Genomic DNA, 27,880 nt, shown 5'->3' with positions numbered 1-27,880 from the left:
TCCCTAAACAACTTAGGACCAAACTGTACTTCATTTCCTCAGTTCTGCATTTCTACAGAGGCAGAAAGAAACAGCTCTTGCAGGAGTTGTGATAACTTTTTATTATACTATGTATACATATGGACTAGCATTAACAAACGAACTAGAGAAGGATGTAATAAATTAGACATCTCTTCATTTTAGAGGGAAGATGGAAACAACATTGCTTTTCTTTTCTCAAATAAATATGTGTGAATCAAAAGAAAAAACTTTTTTCAAGTTAATACATGGTTCAGGAAAAGAAGAAACAAGCAAAGAAGCCAAAATCAGGTAAAGTTATACAATTTTAAGTCAGCCTTATACTTTTAAAAGTATAATTGAGGTTGAAGATTCATTACCACTTGTTTTTGAACTATTGGGTGGAAAATATATTGATTGCATTGTTCTAATTGGGGAAAAAAACACCTTTTTATTTCTTAGGTGTAAACAACTAACTGTGAAATCTAGTGTTCTCATTTAAAAAAAAAAAAAAGTGTAACAATTTTAGCCACACAGAGGAACTAGTACAATCTTTATTGAAATATAATCTCAAATACTTGATTGTCAGTGAACAAAAGGAGAAATATTTCCATGTATTAGCCTAATTCCTCCACAAATACAGTATTTAAGTGTGTGGGAGTGGGTTTGGGTAGGTGTGGGTATTTACCAATTACAAAATTGTCTGGTAGTCAGCAGGACAGATTTTTACTGTCATCTACATTGTCCTGACACAAAGGCCTTTTTATTACAGAGCTAAGGAAAAAAGAAATAGACTAAGTCTTCTTGTGCAGAAACCTGAGTTTCATGAAGACACCTGCTCCAGTAGATCTGGGCACTTGGCCAAAGAAACAAGGTGAATAAATTTTCAGTATTTTGAAGAAGATTTTGCTGATTCTATCATTAAAGATTTAAGAAAAATGCAATTAGGGATTTCTGTTTTTTGAAAATTACACATTAGTATAGGGAAAGTTAGAAATTTCATTTGAAGAGACTAGAAATATGTCATAAAATTAAACCACTTGAATTAAATCGCTTGCATCGAATAATCACGTGAACACTTAAAGCTGCTCTTTTTAAATTATATACCTGTCAGTTTTAAATGATATATTTTACTCCTTATAACCTGATAAAATGCTCATTAATTTAAGAGTTTTCACAATGCAATATTGTCATAGTAGGGAGCTATTCATCTCTTTCTTCAGTAGTTTGAAAAAACCCTCATTATAGCAAGTAAAGCACAAATAATGTCTTTTAATACTTAGCATTTATTTAATTCAAAAAGAAAATGCAAAAACTGTATAAACTAGTTTCATACAAATTCTTCCAAATTTGAGTATCATAAAACAAATCCTGAAAATATATTCAATTTTCCACATTATCAGCATCTCTAGAATATTTCTTGTAGTCAAATATCTTATATTTCTTATCCCTTTGAAACTTTATTAGTCAAACTTCCTGTATCCGTTAAAAAAAATTTGCAGCCTAGTGTGGTTACAACTTCAAGGAAATTGCAGTATAATCTTTTTTTTTTTTAACTGAAAGATACTGTCACTTTAGTTTCTTCTACTTGCTGAATTTAAACAGATAGTTGGCCTGATTTCTTTATATTTGTTCTCTGTGCCTTTTAACCTAACAAAGGATTAATTTTTAATTAAAAAATAAAACAACTCACATATCTGTGAGAAAAAAAATTAATGTTATTTTAACACATTATTCAACAGACAAATTCTAAAAGAAAATTGAACAATGTTTTAAAAGTTTCTAATGTAAATACAAGTTTCCTTATATTATCATCAAAGGAGAAACTGTGAAATAAAATTGAAAAGAGCAGTACAATAGCATATGTTAGAACAGATTCATAAACAGACTTTCTGCACACTCCATTATAAAACATTTTGTTTCTTGTACAGAGTCTCCCCTGAAGAGGCAGTGAAATGGGGTGAATCATTTGACAGACTGCTTTCCCATAGAGGTTAGTGGTACTTTCACCAAATACTTTATTGCTTAATGGAAAATGACACAAACTGTGCATGTAATTATATGAAACAGTAAGTCACAAAATTTTTGTCTGATTGTTAATTTTCAGTAATTCAATTTTCTGATCAACAGAAGTAACTAAATAATAGAAAATTCAAATAATGGAAAATGTTAAGGTTCTCTTTTTGTTTAGAATTACCTACTGTGGATGGAATATTAGTTATTTATACTGTAGCTAGTTTCAATTTTTAAATGTTTCCGATTTTTGAATGAAACCTCGGTTTCATTAAATTCATGATTAACAAACTATTCATGTTAGTTTCATTGTTCAGGGATTAAAAATATAAAGTAATTCTTTTGATGGACATTCAGGAAACCCACAAAAACACAGTTTTAAAAAAATTTTATAAATTCTTCATTCTGTACTTCACATCAATTGTCTACTTTTAAAGCAAAATTTTGTAGAAATGCTGAGAATCAAGTGTGTATTTAAGGTGGAGCTTTGTCTATGAGATGGAGGGTGAGGACAAGCATCAAGACTTCATTTGACTCTGGAACACTATGATAATATAGCATGGCTTAGGAGGCAGGCCCCCTGGACTGTCACTCTTTAGGATCAATTTACATAAGGTAGCAAGTGAGTGAACTTTGTTATCTTTATTCGTTCTATGCTTTCTTTCCGATAGAAAGACTGAACTGAGCAGGTGATGTGGCTAGGCAATCACAGATTTATTATTCTCTACCCTGAACTTGTCAGAGTCTGCTAAAAAAAAAAAGCAATGCTTTATCATTAACAAACATCCACCTCAAGCCCAGAGCTTTTTTTTTTTTTTTTTGTACCTTCAACTTGTCCAGTTTCTTACCTTAGTCTTTGTCTAAAATATAATCATTTCCCAGCTCTTCCAAGACCCTTCCAAGATGAGGTTAGCCAGACTACTCAAACTACTCCTTGTAACATTGCCCATGCCTTTCACAATTTTAAGGTGCCTACTGGAAGAAAGGATTCCTGTTGCCAGATCAGTTGGGAATGGAATATCTGTAATTCAGCCTCAAATACTGTGCTCCATTTAATGTAATAACAACTTTTCTTTTCTGACATAATTTTTTTTTTGTTTTGTTCCCTTCCTTAATTGTTCAACTCTGTATAAGGTTTTGGTGACCTTTTCATGTTCTCCTGAATTTAGTGATATAAAAATTCTATATCAGTAGATGATACCTGAAAACTTTCCCTCTGCCAATGAAAGCAGATGTCTGCCTCTGACTTGTAATATTTATAGGTAGAGAAATCAAGGCTTAAACTTAGGTAAGGATGTGATCAATGAGAATGGAGAGTAGTGATAAGAAAGTTCGTGCTGACACAGTTTAACATTTATTCCTTGTATTTCACTCTAATGCTAGCTACTATCACTTCCTATTTTTGGGAAAACTAACTTAAACAGCCTTCCTCAACTTCTGTATTCACTTGTCTTCATTTCCAGTATACAATTCCTTTTTTGGTGTTTTTTGTTTGTTTTGTTTTCTTTTTTGTTTTTTTTGGTTTGTTTGTTTTGTTCTGTTTTTGTTTTTTGAAACAAGAGTCTTGCTCTGTAGCCTAGGCTGGAGTACACTGGCATGATCTCGGCTCATTACAACCTCCACCTCTTGGGTTCAAGGGATTCTCCTGCCTCAGCCTCTACAGTAGCTGGGATTACAGGCATGCGCCACCACACCTGGCTAATTTTTGTATTTTTAGCATGCTGGTCTCGAACACCTGAACTCAAGTGATCCACCCATCTAGGCCTCCTAAAGTGCTGGGATTACAGGTGTGAGTCATTGTGTCCAGCCCCTGTATACAACAATTTCTAAACTGTTGTTAAAATTCTTGCCAAATCTATGTCAAACTTCCCCCGTACTCACTTTCTTGCTCCCACTGTCTTGGTTCAGTTTCAGATATGTTCTTTATAGATTAATTACAATAACTGGTGTAAAACTCGCTTCCATAATTCATGTCCCCAAAAGGTGTTTATTTTAAAATCTCCTCTTATATTCAACATTTTGGTACCACACTGCCCTTTAGACTCTTCACCAGTCAGAGACGGGGAAAACAAAACAAAACAACAAAAACAAATAGGACTGGGATTAATTTCTTTATAACGTATTTATTAGAAGGAAACATACGTCTTTTCATCTGTGGATTCCTAAACTTAGCACATCCCCTGGAAAATAATATAACTGAATTTGTTTCTAGAAGTTAGTCCAGAATTCCAGTGAAATTTGAGTTTTAGGTTTCTCCTAAAACATAAATGGTTGTATAATCTCAGTTAAGCTTCCTAATCACTCTGACTTTTAGCTTCCTCAACTATAAATGAAGATAACGTTTTTAGCTCCAACAGAAATAGATTCCTGTCAGGATTAAATGAGATGATGAATAAGAAGCCATTAAATTTTGGACACTACACAAATGCCAATGATAACTGCTATTATAAAAAATAATAATTACTAACCAGCTTAATAATCTTTTTTTCTGGTTCCAGTCTACTTACAACTGGATGACGATCAATTAGAGGGTTAAAATTTCAATTAACAATAACATATAGACAAGATTGTTTTCACTTAATAAATTGGTATATAATAATTTCATCATAGTTTCATTACTCATTCAAAGCATAGAAAGATTTAGCAGGGTAATTAGTCCTATAGAAAATCCTCATCTAGCATTCTGTAATCTTTCTTCTTTAAAAGTGGTAAAAAGCAAAAGGACAAAATCGAATCTGCTACTCTCTCTTTCCTCTACCGATAATACTAAGAGCGGCAAACTATCTGTAATTTAAATCAAGAAGAGACACACTTAAAGAAATCAGCACTAACCCACTGGATATTACCACCTGTCATGATTACAATGCTAAATATATTATATTGAATTCACAAAATTTATACTACCAGTATTATTTTACTCAATCTTTCCTAATCCAATTATTTTTTATTACAATGCTTATAATAATATTAAATTATAAAGCTTAAAATAATCACCTAAAACAAGTCTTTTGGTTGCAATTGTTAAATTCAGTTTATTTCTATTTACTTGACTCTAGGAGAAGAGTGTGTGTGTGTGTGTGTGTGTGTGTGTGTGTGTGTATTTCAAGAGAAAGATCCTACACACACACACACTTCAAGAAAGACCTTGCTCTATCAAATTTTACAAAATTTCCTTTTGTAAAATTTTCTTTTATAAGATGCTACAAAATGTATACTTTTCTCAAATTCTGTATATCTATTAAAAGGAAACAAAATTTTTTCAGTTTAGTCAAATGGGAAATGAAGTGATAAATCAAACCAAATACAGTGGAAATTTGGGTGTTCAGTTTGACAAAAACAGTTAATACTAGAACCATCATAAACTGATTATTAGCAGTTTTAGGAATGAAACCACAGGATAGATGGTTTTTACCCTAGATTTTAGGGGATTAATCAAAATTCACTAGCTGAACAAGGAGAGAAGGAGACCATCCACGCAGAGAATCAGTATAGGAATGGGGTGTTAAACAACGTCATTTAGTTAGGGAATTAAAACCAAAATAACTCTCCACTGAAAAATACAATTTGAAAACGGATGGTGGGTTAGGGAGGGAGACAGTATATCCATGAGACCAAAACAGAAAGGTCATTGATTTTTGCTCTATTCCACAAAAATCAAATGATTCGGGGAGGTGTTCTGATAATTCTATTTTATTCAAATTTTAGTCACATAGTTTAACTCTTTTAAAATTAAAAAAATGAATAAAGTATAAACTTCAGTTAAAAATTATGTATCAGTGTTGGTTCATTAATTGCAACAAATGTCCCATACCAATGTAGGATGTTAATAACAGGGGGAAATTGAATGGGGGGCGTATTACCTTCTTCTGAATCTGTACTACGTTCTGTACTACCTTCTGCAAAATATGTCTGTAAATCCAAATGTATTGTAGAATAAAATACTTTGGAAAATTATCTCAAGAATGTTATATAGTAAATTTTAACACAATGAAGTCCATCAATAATTTAAATTCTGTTTCTTATTTGGTTCGATGGAGCTGTAAGTCTATATGTTTTCTGCTATTTCTATTTATTGTCAAATTTGTCTGAAGTTTCAAAATGAATAATAAAAATTTGTAGTTTAATACTACATATATATAAACCAGTAATTTCTAAGGGCTATTTAAATTTAAAAAGTAGTAATAAATCAAAAATGAAATATCAAACTATATCTGTTATTCATAATCATAAATTTTTTATTTAGTTTTATCAATCTTCTCACTTGATTGGCTTTATAAAAGTTAATTTTATCAATTTGAACTTATAAAATCAATTGATGCCAATAAAATATAGAGGTATATGATACACACATGTGTTTGTATTTGTTTACATATATGTATACGGCTCTGTGTAAGGCACCCTTGAAAGTAAAATGACACTGCTGTATAATACGTAATTTCTAAAATAACTCACTAAATAGTTTTTAAAATATTATATAGAACTTGCAGTATATCATGTAGGCTTTAGAAGATCACTAAAAGTGATCAAATAGATGTATGCAATAATTCAATTGGCAAAAGAAAAGGTAATTCCTGAGATAAAGGCAAGGAAATGCTTAGAGTACTAAGAGATTTTGACATGATCTGGAAAAGCAGTAAGTTTACTTTGAAGCAAAGAGTAATAAACACATATAATTAAGTTGGGAACAAACTTTGGAAGCCTTTGTTAAAAAGATAACTGATGGTTAGAAAGGTAAAATTTCATGCATGTAATATGAACTACCTACAAAGTTGTTACATAAAAGCTAAACTCAAAGTAAGGACCCTCTTAGGAAAAAAAAAAAGGATAAACTTATTGACTTAATCAATGTGTGTGTATGTTATAGAGTGACAAGATGAAGGAATAGGAAACAAAAAAGGATGAGCCAAAGATTTCTAGATTTCATTTTAATTGTAATAGGAAGATAATGATGCCTGTAATACATGCAAAACAGAGGAGGATGAACGAGACTTGTAAAAAAAGAACAGAGTAAAGTTTGAACTTTTTTTTTTTTTGCGGGGGGAGAGAGTCTTGCTCTGTCGCCCAGGCTGGAGTGCAGTGGCGCGATCTCGGCTCACTTCAAGCTCCGCCTCCCGGGTTCACGCCATTCTCCTGCCTCAGCCTCCCGGGTAGCTGGGACTACAGGTGTCCGCCACCACACCACGCTAATTTTTTGTATTTTTATTAGAGCTGGGGTTTCACCGTGTTAGCCAGGATAGTCTCGATCTCCTGACCTCATGATCCGCCCGCCTCAGCCTCCCAAAATGCTGGGATTACAGGCATGAGCCACCGCACCGGGCCTTGAACATTTTTTGTCAGCCGTAAACCTTATCAAAAGTTTTGCAGGCTTTTGTAAGTGCACACATAGAATATGGAAGGCTGACTTATGGAAAGATGTTCTAACCAGCTCACATTGTTGATAAGTGCTTATCTGAATGAAAATGTTATATCTCATGAGGGGAATTTCAATTAGAAAATCTTTCCACTACCACATAACTGTTCCTCTTCCGTGTGTACCCTTTTATCCAGTCATTGCTAAAAACTACAATAGTTTTAACCTTTTTATTAATAACTATTTACTTGAACTTTTTACACTCTGAATTGTGGTTCTAAGTAATTTCTGAAAATAATTTGTAACATGTAGGATGGAAGTAGAATATGTAAGTCATTGCACATCCTGGATTTAAAAATACAAACTGACTATACTTTGGAAGATACTTATTGCTAAGTTTGAGTAGACTACAAGGAAATGTGTACTTCGCTTTGGGGAAAGAAAATAAGTACTTTTTCTTACACTTTTTACCTTGTGGCTTTTCAAGTTACAGTGCCTAATTTTTGGTTACCAACTTTCTGCAAGATAAAGAATTCCAGTGCTCTAAACATTTAAATTTCTGACTCAAGCTAAACCATAACGAGCATTCAACTTTTTTTTTTTTTCTCTTTGAGATTGAATCTCACCCTGTCACCCAGGCTGGAGTGCAATGACGCAGTCTCAGGTTACGGCAACCTCTGCCTCCCAGGTTCAAGCTATTCTCCTGCCTCAGCCTCCTGAATAGCTGGAATTACAGGAGCCCACAACCACACCTGGCTAATTTTTTGTATCTTTAGTAGAGTCGGGGTTTCACCATGTTGTCCAGGCTGGTCTCGAACTCCTGACCTCGTGATCCGCCTGCCTTGACCTCCCAAAGTGCTGGGATTACAGGCGTGAGCCACCATGCCTGGCCAACAAGCACTGAACTTCTTAATTTACCTAAAGATTAAAAATAAATAAAATCCAGTCCAAATTATAACGGATCACATAAACCATTCATTATGGCAAAAGAAACCACATTCTATGGCAAATCAGACCTACAAAGTCTAATGTTAGAGAAGAAACAATGCAACTTAGTACTTCGGATATTATACGGTACTTGGGTTTCCAACTTCAGATTTTCTTGACTTTTTGTTTCATTTGGTTTCTTGGCATCAGAAAAATACTCCAACAGATGCCAGAGTTTCAATTTAGAAACATGCAATTACAAGCATTTCATATTTGTATGACACATTGAGCCAGCTTCTTCCAGTGTGAATTCTAATCCCAGGTTCTATCAAGCACTTTTGGCAGCTGCATTCACCACTGCCGCCTTCTAAAGGACTGTTTAGTAAGTTACTGCCTCTGTATGAAAAATGGTTCCATTGTGAACTGACTTAATGCAGCTGCCCAAAGTAAGTAAGAGAAACAGGAAGTAACTAATGTGCTGGGATAATCTTGCACAGCATTGCACATTACTTTTTTAAAAAGTTATTTACCTAAAATGTTAATTAATAAACTTCTTTCTCATCCATCCTTTATTCATTTCTTGAATTCATATTTTTCCTTTACTATTATATTCATATTATGCCAACAAAATCCATTCACTTTAGTTAATGCATCGTGAGCACTCAGAACATACATAGCACTTTTCTTGATATTAGTACGCTGACTTCACTTTGAATATCTGTATCAAGCACAAGACTAACCATGGTAACAAAGGGCTTTTGTACAATATATCAGAGCACAGCAGATGGCACAGAGTCGACACTCATGTTTGTGAATTAGTGAAGGACTCTATTTGAAATAATGTTTATGTTATTTTCCTCTGCTACTTTGGACAGAATAAGTCACTCTTTTAATTGTTCTTCCTCAGTCCTTGGTTCATACATGCCTGTCTTGCCCATTAATCTCCATATTCCTCAACAGTAGGGACTTTTTCTTTATGGCAGTTTACTTGTAAAGGTCCTGTAATTTTAAATAAGATGAACCTGGGTTCAAGAACTTGCACTATCTTTTACCATCTGTAAGATTTAATGCAAGTTAACTCTCTGAATGTCAACTTCTTCATCTATAAACATGAGTACAAGACTTACTCCATAGGGCTGATGTGAAAATTAAATGGAATTGTGCCAATAAAAAGCCTATAGCATGTGCTAAGACCTTAATGAACACTCAAAACTCCTAACTTGTGTAAATACTGTTTAAATATATAACACAGTTCTCAGGTTCAGACTAAGTTTTTTTTTGTTTTGTTTTGTTTTTAAATCAGTAATTAAAAGGTAGGTTAAAAAGTTATTTTAATAAATAACAATTTCAGCTATCTGGCTTCTTGGCATTTTCTTTTAGCTGACAGTACAAAAAATTTATTATAATTCTGATTTGTTAATTATAGAAGTAATGGTCATATTCTTCTGAAATCATGAAGATTATTTAGTAACTCACCTTAGGAATAATTTGATATTTAAAAACTGATCAATCCAGTTTATGCATAACATACGGCTAGAGTGCAATAGATTAAAATTGAAAACATTTATGCCTTCACTGGGTCAGTGCAACTTTATAAGCCAAATAAAACATACTTACTTTCCTCTTTGGAAATATGACCTTGAAACAGGTTGTTCTTTCCTTGTAATGTAACTGGCATTTTATTGTGCAAACTTTGCTTTAATTTCCATTTGAATAGTGACTGAGGAACAAGGAAGGACAAGATAAAAATGCCTCTTATTGTGAAATGGGGAAAGGCAGGACTCTATCATAAACAAACAGATCAATAACACCCAATGGTATGCTTTTTAATATCAGCAGAGGGCACATTTCCATATGACTACTTTTTGCTTTCTTTTTAATTAGGATTACCTGAAAATCTTCTCACAATTATTTTGCTATCCTGCTTCCAGTTATTTCTTAATATCTAGCCAAGAAATTCTCTTCACAAATCTACTTTATAGCAACTCTCAAGCAAAGCATACTAAGATACTGACCCTGCAATAAGAAATAAGACATTTTAGAATTATATTTAAAAACTTAGAAACAATCTGCCGGTTCTGAAGATAGTTATCAGATAAATTAAGAGAATGTTTTTTTAGAGTTAAGTGTAGTAAAAAATGGATATTCATTTAGAAAAAGGACAAATACTTTAGCAACTTGAAAGATTAAGTAAGTATAGGTAGTAAATAGCTGGTTTCCATTATCTTAAATTTATTTTTCAAGGGGAAAGTTCTCAAGAAGAATTTGTGTTAAGTAGTTCTGGGCAGAGGCTAAGGCTAACTGCCTAGAGTTTAGTTCAGGTCAGTTAATGCATAGATTATTGTTTTTTGCTGTGGCTTTCTTTTACATACCTAAACATTGCCCCACTTTTCAAATTATACTTCAGGTACAATTTAGGGTTTGAAAGGCATGTGATACGGTTTGATTGTGTGTCCTATCCAGATGTCATGCTGAAATGTGACCTCTGAAGCTGAAGGTGAGCCCAGTGGGAGACATTTGGGTCACAGAGCAAATCCCTCATGAATGGCTTGTACTGTATTCACAGTAATAAGCAAGTTCTCATTCTTTCAATTAACATGTGAGCTGGTCATTTACAAAAGCCTGCGACTTGCCTTTTTCCTCACTGCCTCGTATATTGTGATACGCCGGCTTCCCCTTTGCCTTCCGCCATGAGTAAAAGCTTCCTGAGGCCTCATCAGAAGCTGAGCTGATGCTGGTGCCATGTGTGTACAGCCTGGAGAACCATGAGCTAAATAAATCTATGTTCTTTATAAATTACTCAGCCTCAGGTATTCCTTTATAGTAATGCAAAATGAACTAACACAGCATGTCAGCATGTTTTGTCTTTGTCTCCTTATTTTATTCCAAGATCATTATAGAAGACAGAGGGGGGGAAATTAGGGAAAAAAAAAAAAAAAGAAAAAAAGACAAGTAAAACCATAGACTAAGTAGTAAAACCATCTCTCCAGTTACATAATGGAAAAGAAATAAATTCTCAAGCTGCTGTCAATCAGCAGCCAAACAACACTTATTCAGCTTATTTCTTAAAGTCATCAGTCTAAGGCTCCAGGTTTACTTGAAGTCTTGAGAGGATATTGCAATTTCGTTTTCAAAAATTAAGAGAATATAGTCTTGGACAATGCATGGCACAAACTGTTTTTATACAAGCCCAAGTTCTCAAATGCAGATGGTGAAAGGAATTATGGGAAGGAAAATCAAATAGGAACGTTCTAAGGAACAATAATCCCTATGGGTGCATATGCGCTTATTAATAAGCCACAGTACAACCAGCAAATCTGACACCCTGTTGTTCACTTTGGCAATTATTTTGTAGCTAGACCATTAACTTTATTCTGAAAACCTATATATTTCTAGGTATTCGAAGGAAATGTACAATGTATCAAAATGCCTCAAAGAACCATTGTTCATTTTTATTTCCCTTTTACAGTCTGAGAAAAGCATATCACTCAGGGTGAGAAATCAATCTTGAAAAGAATACACTAACTGAGCTAGAGAAAGAAGAGCAACTTGATCACTCTTGCTTCTCAGTGGTCAGAGTTTGCTGACTCATTCAGGAATCACTTAGCAGTAAGGCCTTCATTGGAGAGTTGTGTTTGACTAGAAATTATCTTACCAGCATCTCACCACTGCAGACAAGTTCTGTAAGTTGCTTTTCAGTTTTACAATGCCTTGTCAAATTCTTTTTGAGCCCAACATTCCCTTGTCTCTCTAGTTTCTTAACTAATGTGTAACTACTAACCATCTGTTGCTCATGGTCAATTTACTGAGGAAAAGAAATGGATCTCTCTTTGTCCAGTTGAAAACATCCTAATGAAGAAGCCATGGTGCAGAAGAGACCTATGTCATCCTTTTCTCGTGGTAGTGGCTGGAATCATTTTGTACTATAAAGCTTAGGGATTTCTGTAGGTTGTCATATCTTTGTCTAACTACTGATTTCCTAAACAATAAGTTCCTGGAACTCTCATACATGAAAAAGATTGCTTACAACATTTAAAAAATGATGCTTCATGACAAAGAAGGTAAGGTCTATATAAAGGAGGAATAAATGGTGATGCAAAAAGAATAATTTCAGGGTTGTATTGGTTTCCTGTTGCTGCTGTATCAACTTACCGCAACTACAGTAATTAAAACAACACAATTTGATTATCTTATAGTTGTGTAAGAAGTCCAGCAGGGATTTGATGAAAATAAATCAAGATGTCAGCAGGCTGTTCTTTTTTCGAAGGGGTTAAGGAAGAATCTCGTTTCTGCTCATTTGGATTGTTGGCAGAATTAAGCTGTTTGCAGTTATAGACCAGCCACTTCCTTCCCTTGCTGGCTGCAGACAGAGGATCATTCCCACTGCTGTGGTTTGGATGTGATTTGTTTGTCCCCTGACCCCAAATCTCAGGTTGAAATTTGATCTTCAATGTGGTGATGTTGGAAGGGGGCACCTAGGGGACTTGTTTCTATCATGAGAGAAGTTCCCCCCAGGATTGGCTTGGTGCCGTTTCAGCAATCGTGAGTTTTCACTCTTGAAAGACTGGATTAGTCCTCAGGGGAATGGATTCATTCCCTCGAGAGTAGGTTGTTATGAAGCCAGGATACCCCTCGGGTTTGATCCCTCTCTGCACATGCCCACTTCTTTGGTCTTCACCATGTTTTGACTCAAAACCCTCTCCAGAAGCCAAGAATATGCCTACAGGCTTCTTATACCACCTGCAGAACTATGAGTAAAATAACCCTTTTCTCTATATAAACTACCCAGCCTCAGGTATTCCTTTGTAGCAACACAAAACAGAGTAAGACACCCACCTTCTAGAATATACTACATTTCCTGGGTCATGACCATCTTCTTCATACTCAAAGCCAGCAGCAGAGTCAGGTCCTTCTTAGGTCACATCTCTCTGATCTACTCTTTTGCCTCTTCTACTTTTAAGGACTCGTGATTAGATTGGATCTACGCTGATAATCTTCCCCATCTCAAGGTCCTGCACTATATTCAGTTCCTTTTTTTTCACACAGGTCCTGGAGATTAGGGCATGAACAACTTTGGAGGGTTATTTCTCTGCCTACCAAAGGAGACAATGCTGTCCTGAGAAAAATATGCACACACACACACGTATGAAATCTGGGACAATTGAACTTATCTGAATCTCAGTTTTCTCATCTAAGAAAATGAAAATAAGACATATTCCATGTATCTGTTATAAAAATTAAATTAAGTAATGTATATAAATAAGACTTAACCTTCAAAACCTCTAAACATGTTATAAATGTAAAAGCTCTTAGTTATTACCGTAATTCTACCAATAGAAATATATTCTTCTTGTTTCATTTTATATGGAACTTTTTATATTAGTAATAGTCATTGACCACGAGGAATAGTTCTAGAGAGCTGTAAACATTAAAAAAAAAAAAAAAAAAAATGTGGCAATCTAAGTTAAAATGAGTTGAACAGACAAAGCTACATTTTTTTCAACTTTTTTCAGCCATAATGCCAGAATATTTGTACCTTCTTTATAAATGGCTGGATTTTTAAAAAAATATATACTTGGTATAGAATCTTTGCAGCTATAGTCATGAGAGATATTGTGTAACTTTCTTCCTTTCTTTCTTAGTCTTTACTTATTTTTTTATGGGGGAGAGTGTCAAGTTTTGGTATTAGAGTTATACTTGTCTCATAAAATGAGGTGGAAAGTGTTCACCCCCTCTCAATTTTCTTGAAGTAAGTGTGTAAGATTAAAATACATTTTTTTTTCTTAAATGTTTGATGGAATTTACTAAATTTGGTCCCAGGTATTTTGGGGGGGAGAGAAATGTTTTATTACAAAATCTATTAATTGAATTAGGGCTACCAGATCTTCTACTTCTTCAAGTGTCAGTTTGGGTATAGGTTTATTGTTTTTTTAAACAATTTCCCTATGTCATATAAATTATATTTACTGACATTAAGTCATTCATAATATTCATTTATTTGTTATATATGTAAGATCTATACTAATATTTATAGTTTGCTTCCTAATGTGAAAGACTCTTGCTAGGGGTTCTATTTTATTAATGCTTTTCAGAACCAACTTTGACTTTGTTAATCTTCTCTGTAGTTTTCCTATTACATATATTTTTCCTCTTGTTTTTATTTTTACTTTTTTCTTCTACTGACTGTGTATTTAATTTGCTCTTCTTTTCAAGTTTCTTAAGGTGGAAACTAGATCTTAATTTTTATAACCTTCTTGCTTTTTTTTTTTTTTTTTTACTAGACCACCATTTTGTGTAATAAAATTCTTTCTGACCACTGTTCAAGCTGCATCTCACAAATTTTTGATCTGCTGTACTTTCACTATAATTCAAGTATAAATATTTTCCTAATTTTCCTTGTGATTTCTTTAACATGTCGGTTATTGTGTTTATTACATATTTATCACAAACACACTGGTTATTGTGTGCTTATTTTCAAATGTTTATTTTTGTTTTGTTTTTATCTATGTTACTAGTATCAGTTATTAATTCAAACCCTTGTGGGCAGAGGACGTATCTGTAAGGTGTCAAGTTTTCTGAAATTTATTTAGGCTCATATTATGAGTCTAACACAGAGTTTATCTGGGATAATATTCCTTGTGCATTTGAAAAGATGTGTTTGGTAGATCATTTTGTAATTTTCAATTCAGTCGAATTAATGATGTTTATGTTTTATATATTGTCACTGATATTCTGTCTCCTTTTTTCTATGAATTAATGAGTAAGCAGAATTAAAATCTATACCTAAATTGTGAATTTTTCTACTTCTCTTAGTTCTATTAGCTTGCTTCATGTATTTTGAAGCTCTAAATTAAATTCATGTATGTTTAGGATTGTTATGTACTAGTAATAATTGGTCACTTAAAAATTACAAAATAGAAATACTCTTTATTTTGAAGTTACTTTTTCAAGCCTGTGAAGATTTTTTATTCAGATTTCTTATGCTTAACCTCTGCACTGTGTAACATTTTTATCCATTTTCTTTGTCTTCCTGATACTTTTCATTTAATGTGTCTCTTATTGCCAATATGTACTCTGTTTTTACTTTTTAACCCAGTCAGATAATCTCTGACTTTTAATTGGAATGTTTAGCTCATTTAAATGTTATCTCTTCATTGATATATATGGGATTGGATTTAATATCTTATTATTTATTTTCTATTTGTTTCTTCATTTTGTTGTTGTTCTTTTTCTTTTCCTCTTTTCCTGCCTTATTTAGATTAAGTAAATCTATCTTCTATCCAACTGCCTGCTAGCATACCCATCCCTTCTGCAGTCTTTAATCTGTTGCCATGACCATCCAATATTTTTTTATCTTAAATACTTTACATTTTATTTCCTGAATTTCAACTTGATTATTTTTTATAGTTTAAATTTTGTCTTAGGTCTTTTTTAACCTTTGTGTTTTTCAAAACATTTATATGAGTTTTTTTAAAGTTTTTGTCTGCTATTTCCAACATTTTAGATACCTCATGATCAGTTTTTATTGATATTTTATCAACAAATAAAATATTGATAATGAGTCATGAAAATCTCCTTACATGACTAATTTTTTTTTTTTTTTGCATGTGAGCATGGAGGAAGACATAGGAGTCTAAATTATGTGGTCTTCCTTTAAAGAGTATTGAATCATTTTTCTGGAAGTGAATTAAATCACTGTTGTATCCTCTTGATTTTTTTCTGATTAAGGCTGGTGTCTCTCAGAATTGTCTTAGCATGAGGACAAGACCTTTCTTAGTAGTAGGACAAGACATAGTATTTATACCAGAAACATGACCTTTCTTTGGTATCTCTTCTATGGCTGAACCAGAAATCCAAAGTCATCCAGACTTATCAAAACTCTCCTATCTCCATTTGCCTCAGTCCCATAGCATCTATCCTCTTCTAGACTTCACAAAATTTGCCCTGCTCATGTGCAGCTTAGCCCTCAGTCAAGACTCTTCAGGAAAACTGCATGCAGGCTTCTGAGTCCCGTTATAAAGCAGATTCACTGTGCACTGGTTACCAATTAAGCCCGCTATATCTTGGGCTACAATTTTTGATTACTTGCACAAATCCACTATGATAGAACACTGATACAACTAGTTGGGCAAAGCAACTTTAGTACTTGCAAATAGGCACCAAGGCATAACAGAAGCCTAGTATTCATAATGAGCTGCTCCCTCAACACTCAGAAAAGCTGTTAAGAGTGAATTAAATCTTGTCTATGATATTCCAATTGCACTGCAGCTGAGGGATCCCAGAAAGCAGCCTGTCTTGATTTTTGTGTCTGAGGGAATACAGGTATCCCTGGACTAAAGTGTTAAAGAAGATCCTATTTTGGGTTGGCAAAGGAACAGGGCAGGGTTACTCTGGTCAGTTTCTTCTTATCTCAGGATGTTGCATTGTCAGCGCATTGTACATTTATTTTTGAGAACTACGAGTGACAAAAAAGAGAGAAGAAGTTGGTACAAGGTCACTTAAACTGTCAAACTGTCCCACACCCTTCTGCATGTCTTCTTTTTTCAGTAGCCTGACCCACAAATTCCAAATACATCATAATGCCCAAACTCGTATCTCTGCCACCTCAATTCAGCAAGACTTCTTAGTTTGTTTAGCCTGCGTCTTCATGCATTCCAGTCTTAAAAATGCCCCCAGGTAGAAAGCCAGAACAAACCTAGCACTCACTTTATGTGTTTTTCTTCTCACCTGTTGCCAGTTGTATTCTGCTTGAAAACTACTGCCTCAAAATTTTTTCTAATTTTATAGTTATTTATGGTAGGAGGACAAGTCTGGTTCCCATTACTTTGTAATGACTCTCCTCTTCTTAATAGTGTAATAGTAATATGTTCTTCTATTTAAGGTAGGGCTCTATAGATTAAATATCAAATCAAGGGCTTTGTCCACTTCTGGTACCTAGACCAGTGTCTGGAACATAGCATGTGATCAATATTGTTTCAATTAACTAATGAGTTATTCAGTGGGGAGTTCAGGATGCAAACAAACATATTTAATAAAGTAGTTGAACAAAATAAGGAATACATTATAAGATATGTTTGAATAACTCATAGTGATACCCAACAGAGAGCAGTGTACCTCCAGAAATGTTTGTCAGCTTGTCCAAAGTCATAGAGACTGGCATTCACCACAAACTCTGCTTTACAAGTTCTCAAAATTGATGCTGTCATCTTGTTGGCATGCCAGGAAGGACCCAACTCTCAGTGGAAGGCTCACATTGGCAAAACTCCTAAGGTTGAATTCCAAACTAATAATATAGATTCAGAAATAAAACTGTCACTGATAGCCATTTCTCTACCTTTTCATATGACCAAAGAAGCCGCCAAAGTGTATTAAAAATTTTGCTTGCCAAGCATGAAACTAGAATATTAATTGTTTAATGTCATCAAGCTAAGAATTAACTTTTTAAATAAACTGGTCTATTTTTAATTACATATTTTTGTCCATATTCACAATAGGACAAAATTTTGTGGATTTTTGTTTTATTTTTTGCTTTATGTTACTAGCTCTGATTGTCCATATCTCTTGTAAATATGATAGGTCTGATATTTCATTTAGTACACAAAATATTTCCTAGAACTGTTTCATGTTTTTAAATATAATTCTGTATTGTTATCATTAATTCAATTATTTATTAATTTATTTTAGTATTATTAAATAATTATTGAGTTATTTCTCATGTTGGATACTGGAAATTTGGTGACAAGGGTCACCAAATTAGACAAGGGTCTTCATCTTATGTATGTTACAGTGTAGCCTGGAAAACAAAAGTTAACAGGCAACTGCAGTACAATATTTTAAGTTTACTCAGCACAGTGAAAGGCCGTATATGAAGGACACCCAACGCATTCTTTAGAGATTGGTGAAGTCTTTCCGGACAAGATGAAATGTAATTTCAACCTCAATGAATATAGGCTGTATGGATTAGATTAATAAAATTGCTTTATGGATTTAGAATAGGAAGGGAAAAGTATTCTCAGCAGGAGCTAAAACTAAGAGATTCAGGAACATGGCACATGAATGGAACTATACATGTGTCTCTGTGAGTGGAGCTTAAATCAGTGTAAAAACATGGTAGGAAGAGATGAACGCTATTGGGACATTTTAAACGGTGAAGAATCATAATAAAATTTGTACTGCAGAAAGATATTGCTGACTAGAATGTGGATAATACACTTGGAGATTGGAGGAAGAGACAAGGAAGACCTCAATTCAGGGTCACTAGTTAGGAGGCTTTTATAATAATTTGTGTGAGAGACAGTTCCCGTCTAAATAAAAGTAATTACAGATCGCACAAAAATAAAAAGACAGACATAGGATATATGAAAGGGGAAATTTTACAAGATTTGATTATCAGCTATGTGTGAGATAAGAGGAAAATTAAATATCCCTGAGAATAAATGCCAGGGTTCCCGTTTATATCCCTGAGTGGATAGGGTCATTAAATGGGAAATGTATGCAGGGAAGGTTTGGGGTAAAGATGATAAATGCACCATTCATATGACTAATTCAAAGGTCAATTCAATGATGTTTCTAACATGTTGGTTGATATGAACTTGGAGCTCAGGAAAAAGAGGCTTGAGATAAGTTCTAAGAATCATCTGCATATTGATTGTATTTGGGTGTTGAAGTAATTTTCCAGGAAATGAGTTTAAGGGAAAGATGAAGAAGGATAAACTGAGAAGGATTTGGGGATGCAATAGTCAGAGGTGTAATAGGAAACTCTGGAGTTTAGCTGCCATTAAAGAGAATTACAGGCAATTCTCTACCGTGCCTGCTGTTGTGGAGAGATGAAATAACATATGGACTGAAAACAAAATGTTCACTAACTATAACGTTAAGTCAATTTGGCAAAAATAATTTGAGTAAAGTGTTGAATAGAAACCACATTTTTGTGTGTTGGAGAGTAAATGAGATAGAGGGGATTAAGGGACGAAGTGTAGAAAACTTAATCAAAGATTTTATATTTGTAAGGAGAAAAGATATGTTAGTAGCTAGAGAAATATTTGAAGTTAAGATTTTTTTTTAAAGTTTCTTGTAAGAAGATTAAAATATTTTAATGATATCAACATGTAAAAGAAAAACTTTATTGTTTTTCAGAATTGTTTCTAATGCCTCATTTTGTCTGTAGGTGTTAACAATATGCATAAAGTACAGTTGGATGTCAGAAAAAAGGAGTTCAGGAAAATGTCAAGAGAGAAGATGGGCAAATAGGGAAGATAAAGGAAAGAAGAAGGAAAAGGAGAATGTAAAGGACAGAATTTTAGCAAATAGCACATTTAATGGAGAGCAGAGGGAGTTAAACCTAAACAGACAACACATAAAGAAACGATCACACAGTATGAACTAGGAGATATGGCATCCTACAATCCTATGTGGAAGAGTATTTGAAAAAGGAGGGGGTCAGTACTATCAGATGCTACCAAGTGGGAAGTCCAGATGGGACTCATGATATTTCCTTATGCAATAACTTACATAAGCAGAGCAGAAAGAGAAATGGGCTATAACTAGAGAGTGAGAGTGAATCTAAAGAAAGATTGCTAAAACTCATTTAAATCCAACTCAAATGTGATTTATTCTGAGAAAGTTTATCTGAAAAATCCATTAGGAACATATTTCCCTTCCCTCAACATTTCTATGGTGCAGCTACCAAACACCCAAGCAATTTCACTCCTTGGAATTTATTCCAGATAAATAAAGACTTGTGTACATTTTTTAAAACTATACATAAATGTTCATGGCAGATTTATTTGTAATAACTAAAAAAAAAAAAAAAAAAAGAAAGAAATAACCCATGTTTCCTTCAATGGCAGAATGGTTAAACATATGATAGTATATTCATATCATGGAATATAATACAGCAACAAAGAGAAACAAACCATTGATACATCCATCAACCTGAATAAATCTCCACAGAATCATGCTGTGTGGAAAATAGAAACATCTAAAACAACATATACTATATGATTTAATTTATATAACATCCTTGAGTTGACAAAATTATAGCAATGGAGACCAGATTCGTGGTTACCTGGGGTTAAAAAGAGTTATATGTGGGGAGATGTAAGGGTGGCTGTAAAAGGGCAACATGAGTTATACTTGTAACTTTCTGTATCTTGATTATATTAATTAATGTCACTATCCTAGCTGTGATATTTCACTGTAGTTTTCAAAGTTGTTACATTGGTGAAAACTGGATAAAGAGTACATGGGGGTCTCTCTCATTACTTCCTACGAATTCATGTAAATCTATATTTTCTCAAAATAAAAAAGTTTAACTTTTAAAAGGCTTAAAAATAAGTAGAGTGTTAAAAAGGATAGTTGAAAGAGCCCTAGTTTCGAAGTCACATTGCCTTAGGGTTGAATCCAAAGTCTGCCACTTTTTTAGTTATGTAAATGTCATATTCGTGAGCCTTAAATAAAAATTATCAAGATCACCATCATCATCACAGCCACCATTAGAGCCCTTATGGAGTTCTTAATATGTCCCACTTACTGTTTCAAACACTTTGTGTATTTTAACACATTTAATTTTCTCAACAGCCCTATCAGGTGGAGATCATTATTATCTTAATTTTAAATATTGAAAAACTAGGCCGGGCGCGGTGGCTCAAGCCTGCAATCCCAGCACTTTGGGAGGCCGACACGGGCGGATCACGAGGTCAGGAGATGGAGACCATCCTGGCTAACCGAGTGAAACCCCGTCTCTACTAAAAAATACAAAAAACTAGCCGGGCAAGGTGGCGGGCGCCTGTAGTCCCAGCTACTCGGGAGGCTGAGGCAGGAGAATGGCGTAAACCCGGGAGGCGGAGCTTGCAGTGAGCTGAGATCTGGCCACTGCACTCCAGCCTGGGCCACAGAGCGAGACTCCACCTCAAAAAAAAAAAAAAAAGTAAAAATAAATAAATAAATAAATAAATAAATAAATAAATGTTGAAAAACTAAGACACAGAAAGAAAAGGTAATAACGCTAAGGGCCACAGAGTAACTAAATGAACACTAATTTGAGCCCAGACTGTCTTCCACAAGACTTGATACCTGCCCCTAACATTTATGGGGCAAGACAAAATGTGAAAAAGAGGTCCCATGCTGTATGTCTAAATGTTTATGAGCTATGGAAACTAATAACTTTAAAATAAATATATATGTTGTCCTTCTGCTTTAACAAATATACTTTGTAAGCCACTTGGAAGATTATGTTTGAATTTAAAATTTTCAGACTTAACAATTCCACTCTATAAACATGACCTAGCACCTTTTTCTTTCCCCTCATGGTTTGGTTTCACACTGTGGGCAGCCCTTTGCACATTTGAGTACACACTTCAGCCTGCAAGTTGAAGCCTCGTTCATAGTCAGGCCTAAGGGTATACCTACCAGTGAGTCAGTGTGTTTTTGGTAGATGGACTTGGAGAAAAGGCTGTGTAAATGCTGGAAGCATAGAGCTTTTAGTCAGGGAGTCTCAAGATCCTGAAATTCAAAGGCATGGTGTAGAAGTAGGTAGGATCCGTTCCAACTGTAATGGCTTCTTCACTCTGTGCAATCACCCCTCACACTCTGGGAGGGGAATGGATAAAAGAGACACAAAGTGAGGTCCACTGTAGGGGGTCCCTCTTAATCTTAGTCCTAAAGTCAAACTTAAGCCTGAGTGAGATACTGGCCTTATTTCAGTGGGAATAATACTTTTCTTTTATGGTTGTGAAAACTACATGAGGTCTCTCATGTATGTTGTGCAAGATGTGTGCTGCGGTGCTGCATTAGAGGGAGGATGTAGCTTTTCTGTTAATATTTCCAACTACATTTTATTTATTATCAATCAGTAAATGTTTCCAACATTAATAATATTTGTAGTTATATTATTTATTTTCTTGATAGATGGACTAGAGGCTTTTACCAGATTTCTTAAAACTGAATTCAGTGAGGAAAATATTGAATTTTGGATAGCCTGTGAAGATTTCAAGAAAAGCAAAGGACCTCAACAAATTCACCTTAAAGCAAAAGCAATATATGAGAAATTTATAAAGACTGATGCTCCAAAAGAGGTACAGTAAAGATAACTGTAAAAATGCATAACTGCTTTCAAAATTTTTTAATAATTTTATTTTAAAATTGTGAATTATATTTTTCCCAACTTATTTTTATTAATTTTATTTATAATTGACATGTAATAATTATATATGTTAATGGAATACGGTGTCATGTTTTAATATATATATGCATTGTATAATGATAAAATCAGAGTTAGCATGTTCATCAAATTAAACATTTATCATTTCTACATGGTGATAATATTCAATATGTTCTTTTCTAGCACTCTTGAAATATACCGTGTATTATTACTCGCTATAATCACCTATTAGGTAATATAACACCAGAACTTATTCTTCCTATCTATCTCTGTACCTGTTGATTCATCCTTTCTCCATCCTCCCATCCTTCCTACCTTACCTAGCCCTTGGTAACCACTATTCTGCTCTCTACCTCTATGTGAGCAACTTTATTAGATTCCACATAAAGGTCAGATCATGTAGTACTTATTTTTGTGTGCCTGGCTTATTTCTTTTAACATAATGTCCTCCAGGTTCACTCACGTTGCCACAGATGACCGAGTTTCTTTGTTTTTTTTTTTATACCTCAATAGTGTCCCCTATGTACCACATTTTCTTTATACATTCATCCTCTGATGGACATTTAGGTTGATTCCATCTCTTGTATACTGTGAATAGTGCTGCAATAAACATGGGAGTGTAGATATCTTTTTAACATGCTGATTTCAATTCCTTTAGATATATACCTAGAAGTAGAATGGCTGGATCATATGATAGTTTTATTTTTAATTTTTGAGGAATACTTATACTATTTTCTATAATGGCTGAACTACCTTACATGCCCACCACCAGTACACCAATGCATGAGTTTCCCTTTCTCCACATCCTCACCAACGTTTGTTATTTTTTGTCTTTTTCATTAGTAGCCGTTCTAACTGAAGTGAGTTGATAGCTCATTACAGTTTCCACTTACATATCCCTGATGGGTAATGAATGATGTTGAACATTTTGTCCAAAATGGCACTTTATGTCTTTTTTGAGAAATATCTATTCAGAGCTAAATTTTTTAGGTAATCTGCCTTTATCAAATTTGTACCCTCATACATTCTACCAGAATGTTCATGATGTTGCTGGAGTGAAGATATTTATACAGATTTATCCATACAAATGGAATACATTGTAAAATACTATCATAGAAGAAAAAGTACAATTAAAGTCACTTCTCAGAGTTATTTTCTTTCTAGACTAAGAGTGAATATGATTAATTGAAACATTTAGATTCATTCACTTAATCATATTAATCACTTTAGCACAAGCAACCTCTCATAGAAACTAAAGATTTCTATAAGTGATGAAGTCAAGAGACATCAAGAAGTTTGTATCATGTATCATTTTAATTTTGGCTCATCTATTTATATAGAGTTTTGTTGCTTTAGGGCTACTTTAAAGACAGGTTAAAAGAAAAATCTTATAATAGAGAGATGAGGTAAACCTAACTAGACAAATTTTCAAGTGGAAAACAATTGAGATTTTCTTTTACTCCAAACTCAATGTGAAGTAATTGTGTGAAACAATTGCTAAAATGGTTATAAGACTAACAAATATGACTTGACTGCCCTCAAATATTAATTAAATAGAGTTTCAAAGTTTCTAATATGTGTTTTATAAATAGTGATTCTCCCAAAACCAATGTTTTATATCGGATTTTTTTTGTTTTTGTTTTTGTTTTTGTTTTTAAAAAGGCTACTAGTTGTATTGTGTTATGGACAAGGGGAAAGAAAGCCTCTACCTGAAAACCTACCACCATCAGAACCGGATATATATGCAGTGCTATGATACAAGGCATTAAAGAATTTTATATCTTTAAAAGACATTCATACTACAGCATATGTTTGCTTGGAGGAAAGCATCATAACATAATGAAATAAACACTGGAATAAGTAGAAGTCCCATATTAAAATCTCTAATATGCCCCAGCTCCTTTTTTTCCCATGACTCAAATAATTTAACCTCCATGAGGTTTAGTTACCTATTTTGAAAATGAGTTATGCTTTAATTATTTACATGATCTTTAGCAGTTCAATATGCCATTATTCTGAATTCGTAGAGAGTAAGAAGGACCAGGAATTCCAGGAGAGAAGAACCAGATGAAATGCTAGTCAAGAATAGAGGAAAACACCCAAGCATCTATATTAGGCCATTCTTGCACTATAATAAACACCAGTGTTCACAACAGCATTGTTCACAATAACCAAAATGTGGAAACAACCCAATTGTTTAGCAACAAATGAATGGATAAACAAAACGTGGTATACTCGTAGAATGGAATATTCAGCCACAGAAAGAATAAAGTTTTTGGTATATGCTAAAAAAAAAAAAAAAAGAAATACCTGAGACTAGGTAATTTATAGGAAAATAACTTTAACTGATTCATGGTTCTGCAGGATATATAGGAAGCCTAACAGCATCTGCTTCTGAGAAGACCTCAGGAAGCTTCCAATCATGGCAAAAGGCAGAGGGGGGACAGTTATCTCACATTTCAGGAGCAGGAGTAAAAGAGAGAGAGAGTGAAGTACCACACACTTTTAAACAGCCCGATCTTGCAAGAAACCACTCACTATCGTGAGGACAGCACTAAGGGGATGATTCTGAACCATTCATGAAAAATCCACTCCCATGATCCAATAACTGCCCACCAGGCTCCACCTCCAATGCTGGGGATTACAATTAAACATGCGGTTTGGGCGGGCTACACACATCCAAACTATATCAGCTTCTAAGCCCACTATGCCCACTCCAACATTGCATCAGTCCTGTACTGTTTCTCAAAGTTGTTTATATAAGCATATTAACTATAATCTCACTTTTTTTCCTGTTTATCCAGGTTAACCTTGATTTTCACACCAAAGAAGTCATTACAAAGAGCATCACTCAACCCACCCTCCACAGTTTTGATGCTGCACAAAGCAGAGTGTATCAGCTCATGGAACAAGACAGTTACACACGTTTTCTGAAATCTGACATCTATTTAGACTTGGTTGAGGGAAGACCTCAGAGACCAACAAATCTTAGGAGACGATCACGCTCATTTACCTGCAATGAATTCCAAGATGTACAATCAGATGTTGCCATTTGGTTATAAAGAAAATTTATTTTGCTCATTTTTATGACAAACTTATATATCTGCTTCTAACATATCACATGTTTATGTTAATATCTGGTCCCATCCTTTAAACTGAAATATGTCATGTGAAATGATTTTAAAAATGTAAAAACTAAACTTTTTGTTAACAAAGTATATACAGTATCTGCCAGTATATTCTGTAAAACCTTCTATTTGATGTCATTCCATTCATAATCAGAAAAAACTTATTTCTTAATTAAAAGGCAGTAGAAAAAAGTAATAATGTTTTATAAGATTGTAGAGTTAAGTAAAAGTTAAGCTTTTGCAAAGTTGTCAACAGTTCAAACAAAAATCTAGTTGGGATTTTTTACAAAAGCGGCATAATATGTGTTATACAAACATAATAATACTCAGATATCCAAATGTTCAGATAGCATCTTACATAATGAATGTTCTCTTTTTTCTCTTTTTTCGGTTCTCTTTTTACATAGTGTAGAAGTGATCTGGTTCGTATAATGGGAGAGGAAGAACATTTATTATTGGTTTACTACTAACCCTGTCCCAAGAATAGTAACATCACTTCTAGTTATAAACCAGCAACAGGAACTTTTGTGAAGACACATTCGTCTCTACAGAACTTCAGATTAAATATAATCTAGATTAATGACTGAGAATAAGATCCACATCTGAACTCATTCCTAAGTGAGCATTAACATACCCAGTTATACAAAGCACTTCTGTTGGTCACAGAAACATGACCAGATTTTGCATATCTCTAGGTAGGGAACTGAGTAGACTACCTTATCACCTGCTAAGAAAACTTGCTACTAAACTATTAGGCCATCAATGGCTTGAATAAAAACCAGAGGTGGTTTTGCCCAGGAGGTCTCATGTTTGGCTCTTTGGAATTGTGGGTAGAAATCAGAAACCAGATGAGGGGAAGAAGCAAGGAGTCTAAGGCCCTGGCGATTTCGTCATCTGCCGCATTGGTTCATATTCAGAAGGTGTTATTTCATTGATTATATTCTTGTTAAACAAATCTGCTTAAGTAATTATTATTCAAATAAGATTATACTAATTCATTTATATGTGACTGTTTTAAAGAGCTATTTAATTTTAAATGTGTTACATGGTCTGTAAATATTTGTATTTAAAAATGCCATGCATTAGGCTTTGGAAACATAATGTTAGTGGAAACGTAAAATGTAAAAACTTTAGATCATTTGTAGTGATAAATATTTTTAACTTCATTCATACAGTTAAGTTTATCTGACAATAAAAGCTTTCACTGAATGTTGATTATCCTTCCTGTTATGTAATAAGGAATAAACATATTTTCTTCTTTTAGAGTAATATTGGGATAGAAAGTATTAATTGAGTTATTGTATCATTGATCTTAATGCTATATCAGTTGTTTAAACTGTTGTGAATATAAAAACAAAGTATCTTGCATTTCAGAAATCAACTAAAAAGGTGATTTTTATGTTTTCCTTGGTTAATTCCTGTTTTCTTTTTCTGTATAGAATTTAATTGTTTCATATACAGAGTTAAGACTTGATACAAACTTTGTGATCTCATCAGAAACATCATGGGCTGATTTTAATAGCATTGCTGTGGTACCGCAAATACGTATCATGTAGCTTTTCCATATATAATGCTGTTCAAAATCATCTGATCTCTTTGTTAAATTATGAAATATTCAATGAGATGCTTCAAAAACATAACAGGACTTCTTCATAAAATTAATCACTGACTTCAAAAACTTTGCACTTTCTGGAGGAGACAACATGGACAAATACAGAAACAAACTAAATAATTGGACAACTGAAAGTAGCCAAGTACAGATGCACAGAAAGCACTGAGTGTTGGCTGAATGATGACAGAATGCACAACTTGAAACTAGACTTGAAAGCCTCAGTATGCGAGTTCCCCTAACTGGATGTGGGATCCCCAGAAGTTTATATAACTTCTAAGGACTCTTTCCATCCACATTCGTTTTAAGATAAAGACTCAGGATTTCTACTTTCTAGTGTTCTTTATGGTCCCCACACTCATTAATTCTAATTTGTTCACTTGATATTCTCCAAAGCAACTCTTGATGTGTATCCAAGGAAAAGAGGCAAACAAGTATAATTAATGAAGGAAAACTTAAAACTAAAAGTTAACATGGGATGTTTGTCTAAGAATAGGGCACAAGATTATAGAAAACCCAGAAATATATGAAGGAAAGAAGCCACAGGAAATAGAGCTTGAATTTTTTTTGACCAGTCCAGTGTATAATAACAATGTCTTTAAAGTATTGGATGATAAATAAAATTGGGTTGAATTTGATAATTTGGGGCATTTTTTGAAGTCCATAAGCAACAGTAAATACCTAGGCTGTCAAGT

General features: G+C 33.9%; 1 protein-coding gene across 1 annotated transcript; it reads left to right on the top strand.

Moving 5' to 3' along the window:
* RGS18 (regulator of G protein signaling 18) lies at window positions 1-26,981 on the top strand. The gene is made up of 5 exons (XM_007989128.3): window positions 1-309; window positions 770-871; window positions 1,929-1,990; window positions 22,196-22,362; window positions 25,253-26,981. Exons 1-5 carry the CDS (start codon window positions 191-193, stop codon window positions 25,508-25,510), a joined length of 708 nt encoding a protein of 235 aa, XP_007987319.1. The 5' UTR covers window positions 1-190; the 3' UTR covers window positions 25,511-26,981.
* The last annotated feature ends 899 nt before the right edge of the window (window positions 26,982-27,880 follow it).

Source organism: Chlorocebus sabaeus, chromosome 25, assembly GCF_047675955.1.
Source record: "Chlorocebus sabaeus isolate Y175 chromosome 25, mChlSab1.0.hap1, whole genome shotgun sequence".
NCBI lineage: Eukaryota > Metazoa > Chordata > Mammalia > Primates > Cercopithecidae > Chlorocebus > Chlorocebus sabaeus.
Note: the sequence above shows the minus strand (reverse complement) of the source record. Positions and strands in the feature narration are given on the sequence as shown.

Excerpts from the sequence above, each read along its gene's own strand:
- RGS18 (XM_007989128.3), top strand. The coding sequence starts at position 191 with ATGGAAACAACATTGCTTTTCTTTTCTCAAATAAATATGTGTGAATCA. Across the intron at positions 310-769 it reads AGCAAAGAAGCCAAAATCAG|AGCTAAGGAAAAAAGAAATA; the intron begins GTAAAGTTATAC and ends TTTTTATTACAG. Across the intron at positions 22,363-25,252 it reads AGACTGATGCTCCAAAAGAG|GTTAACCTTGATTTTCACAC; the intron begins GTACAGTAAAGA and ends CTGTTTATCCAG.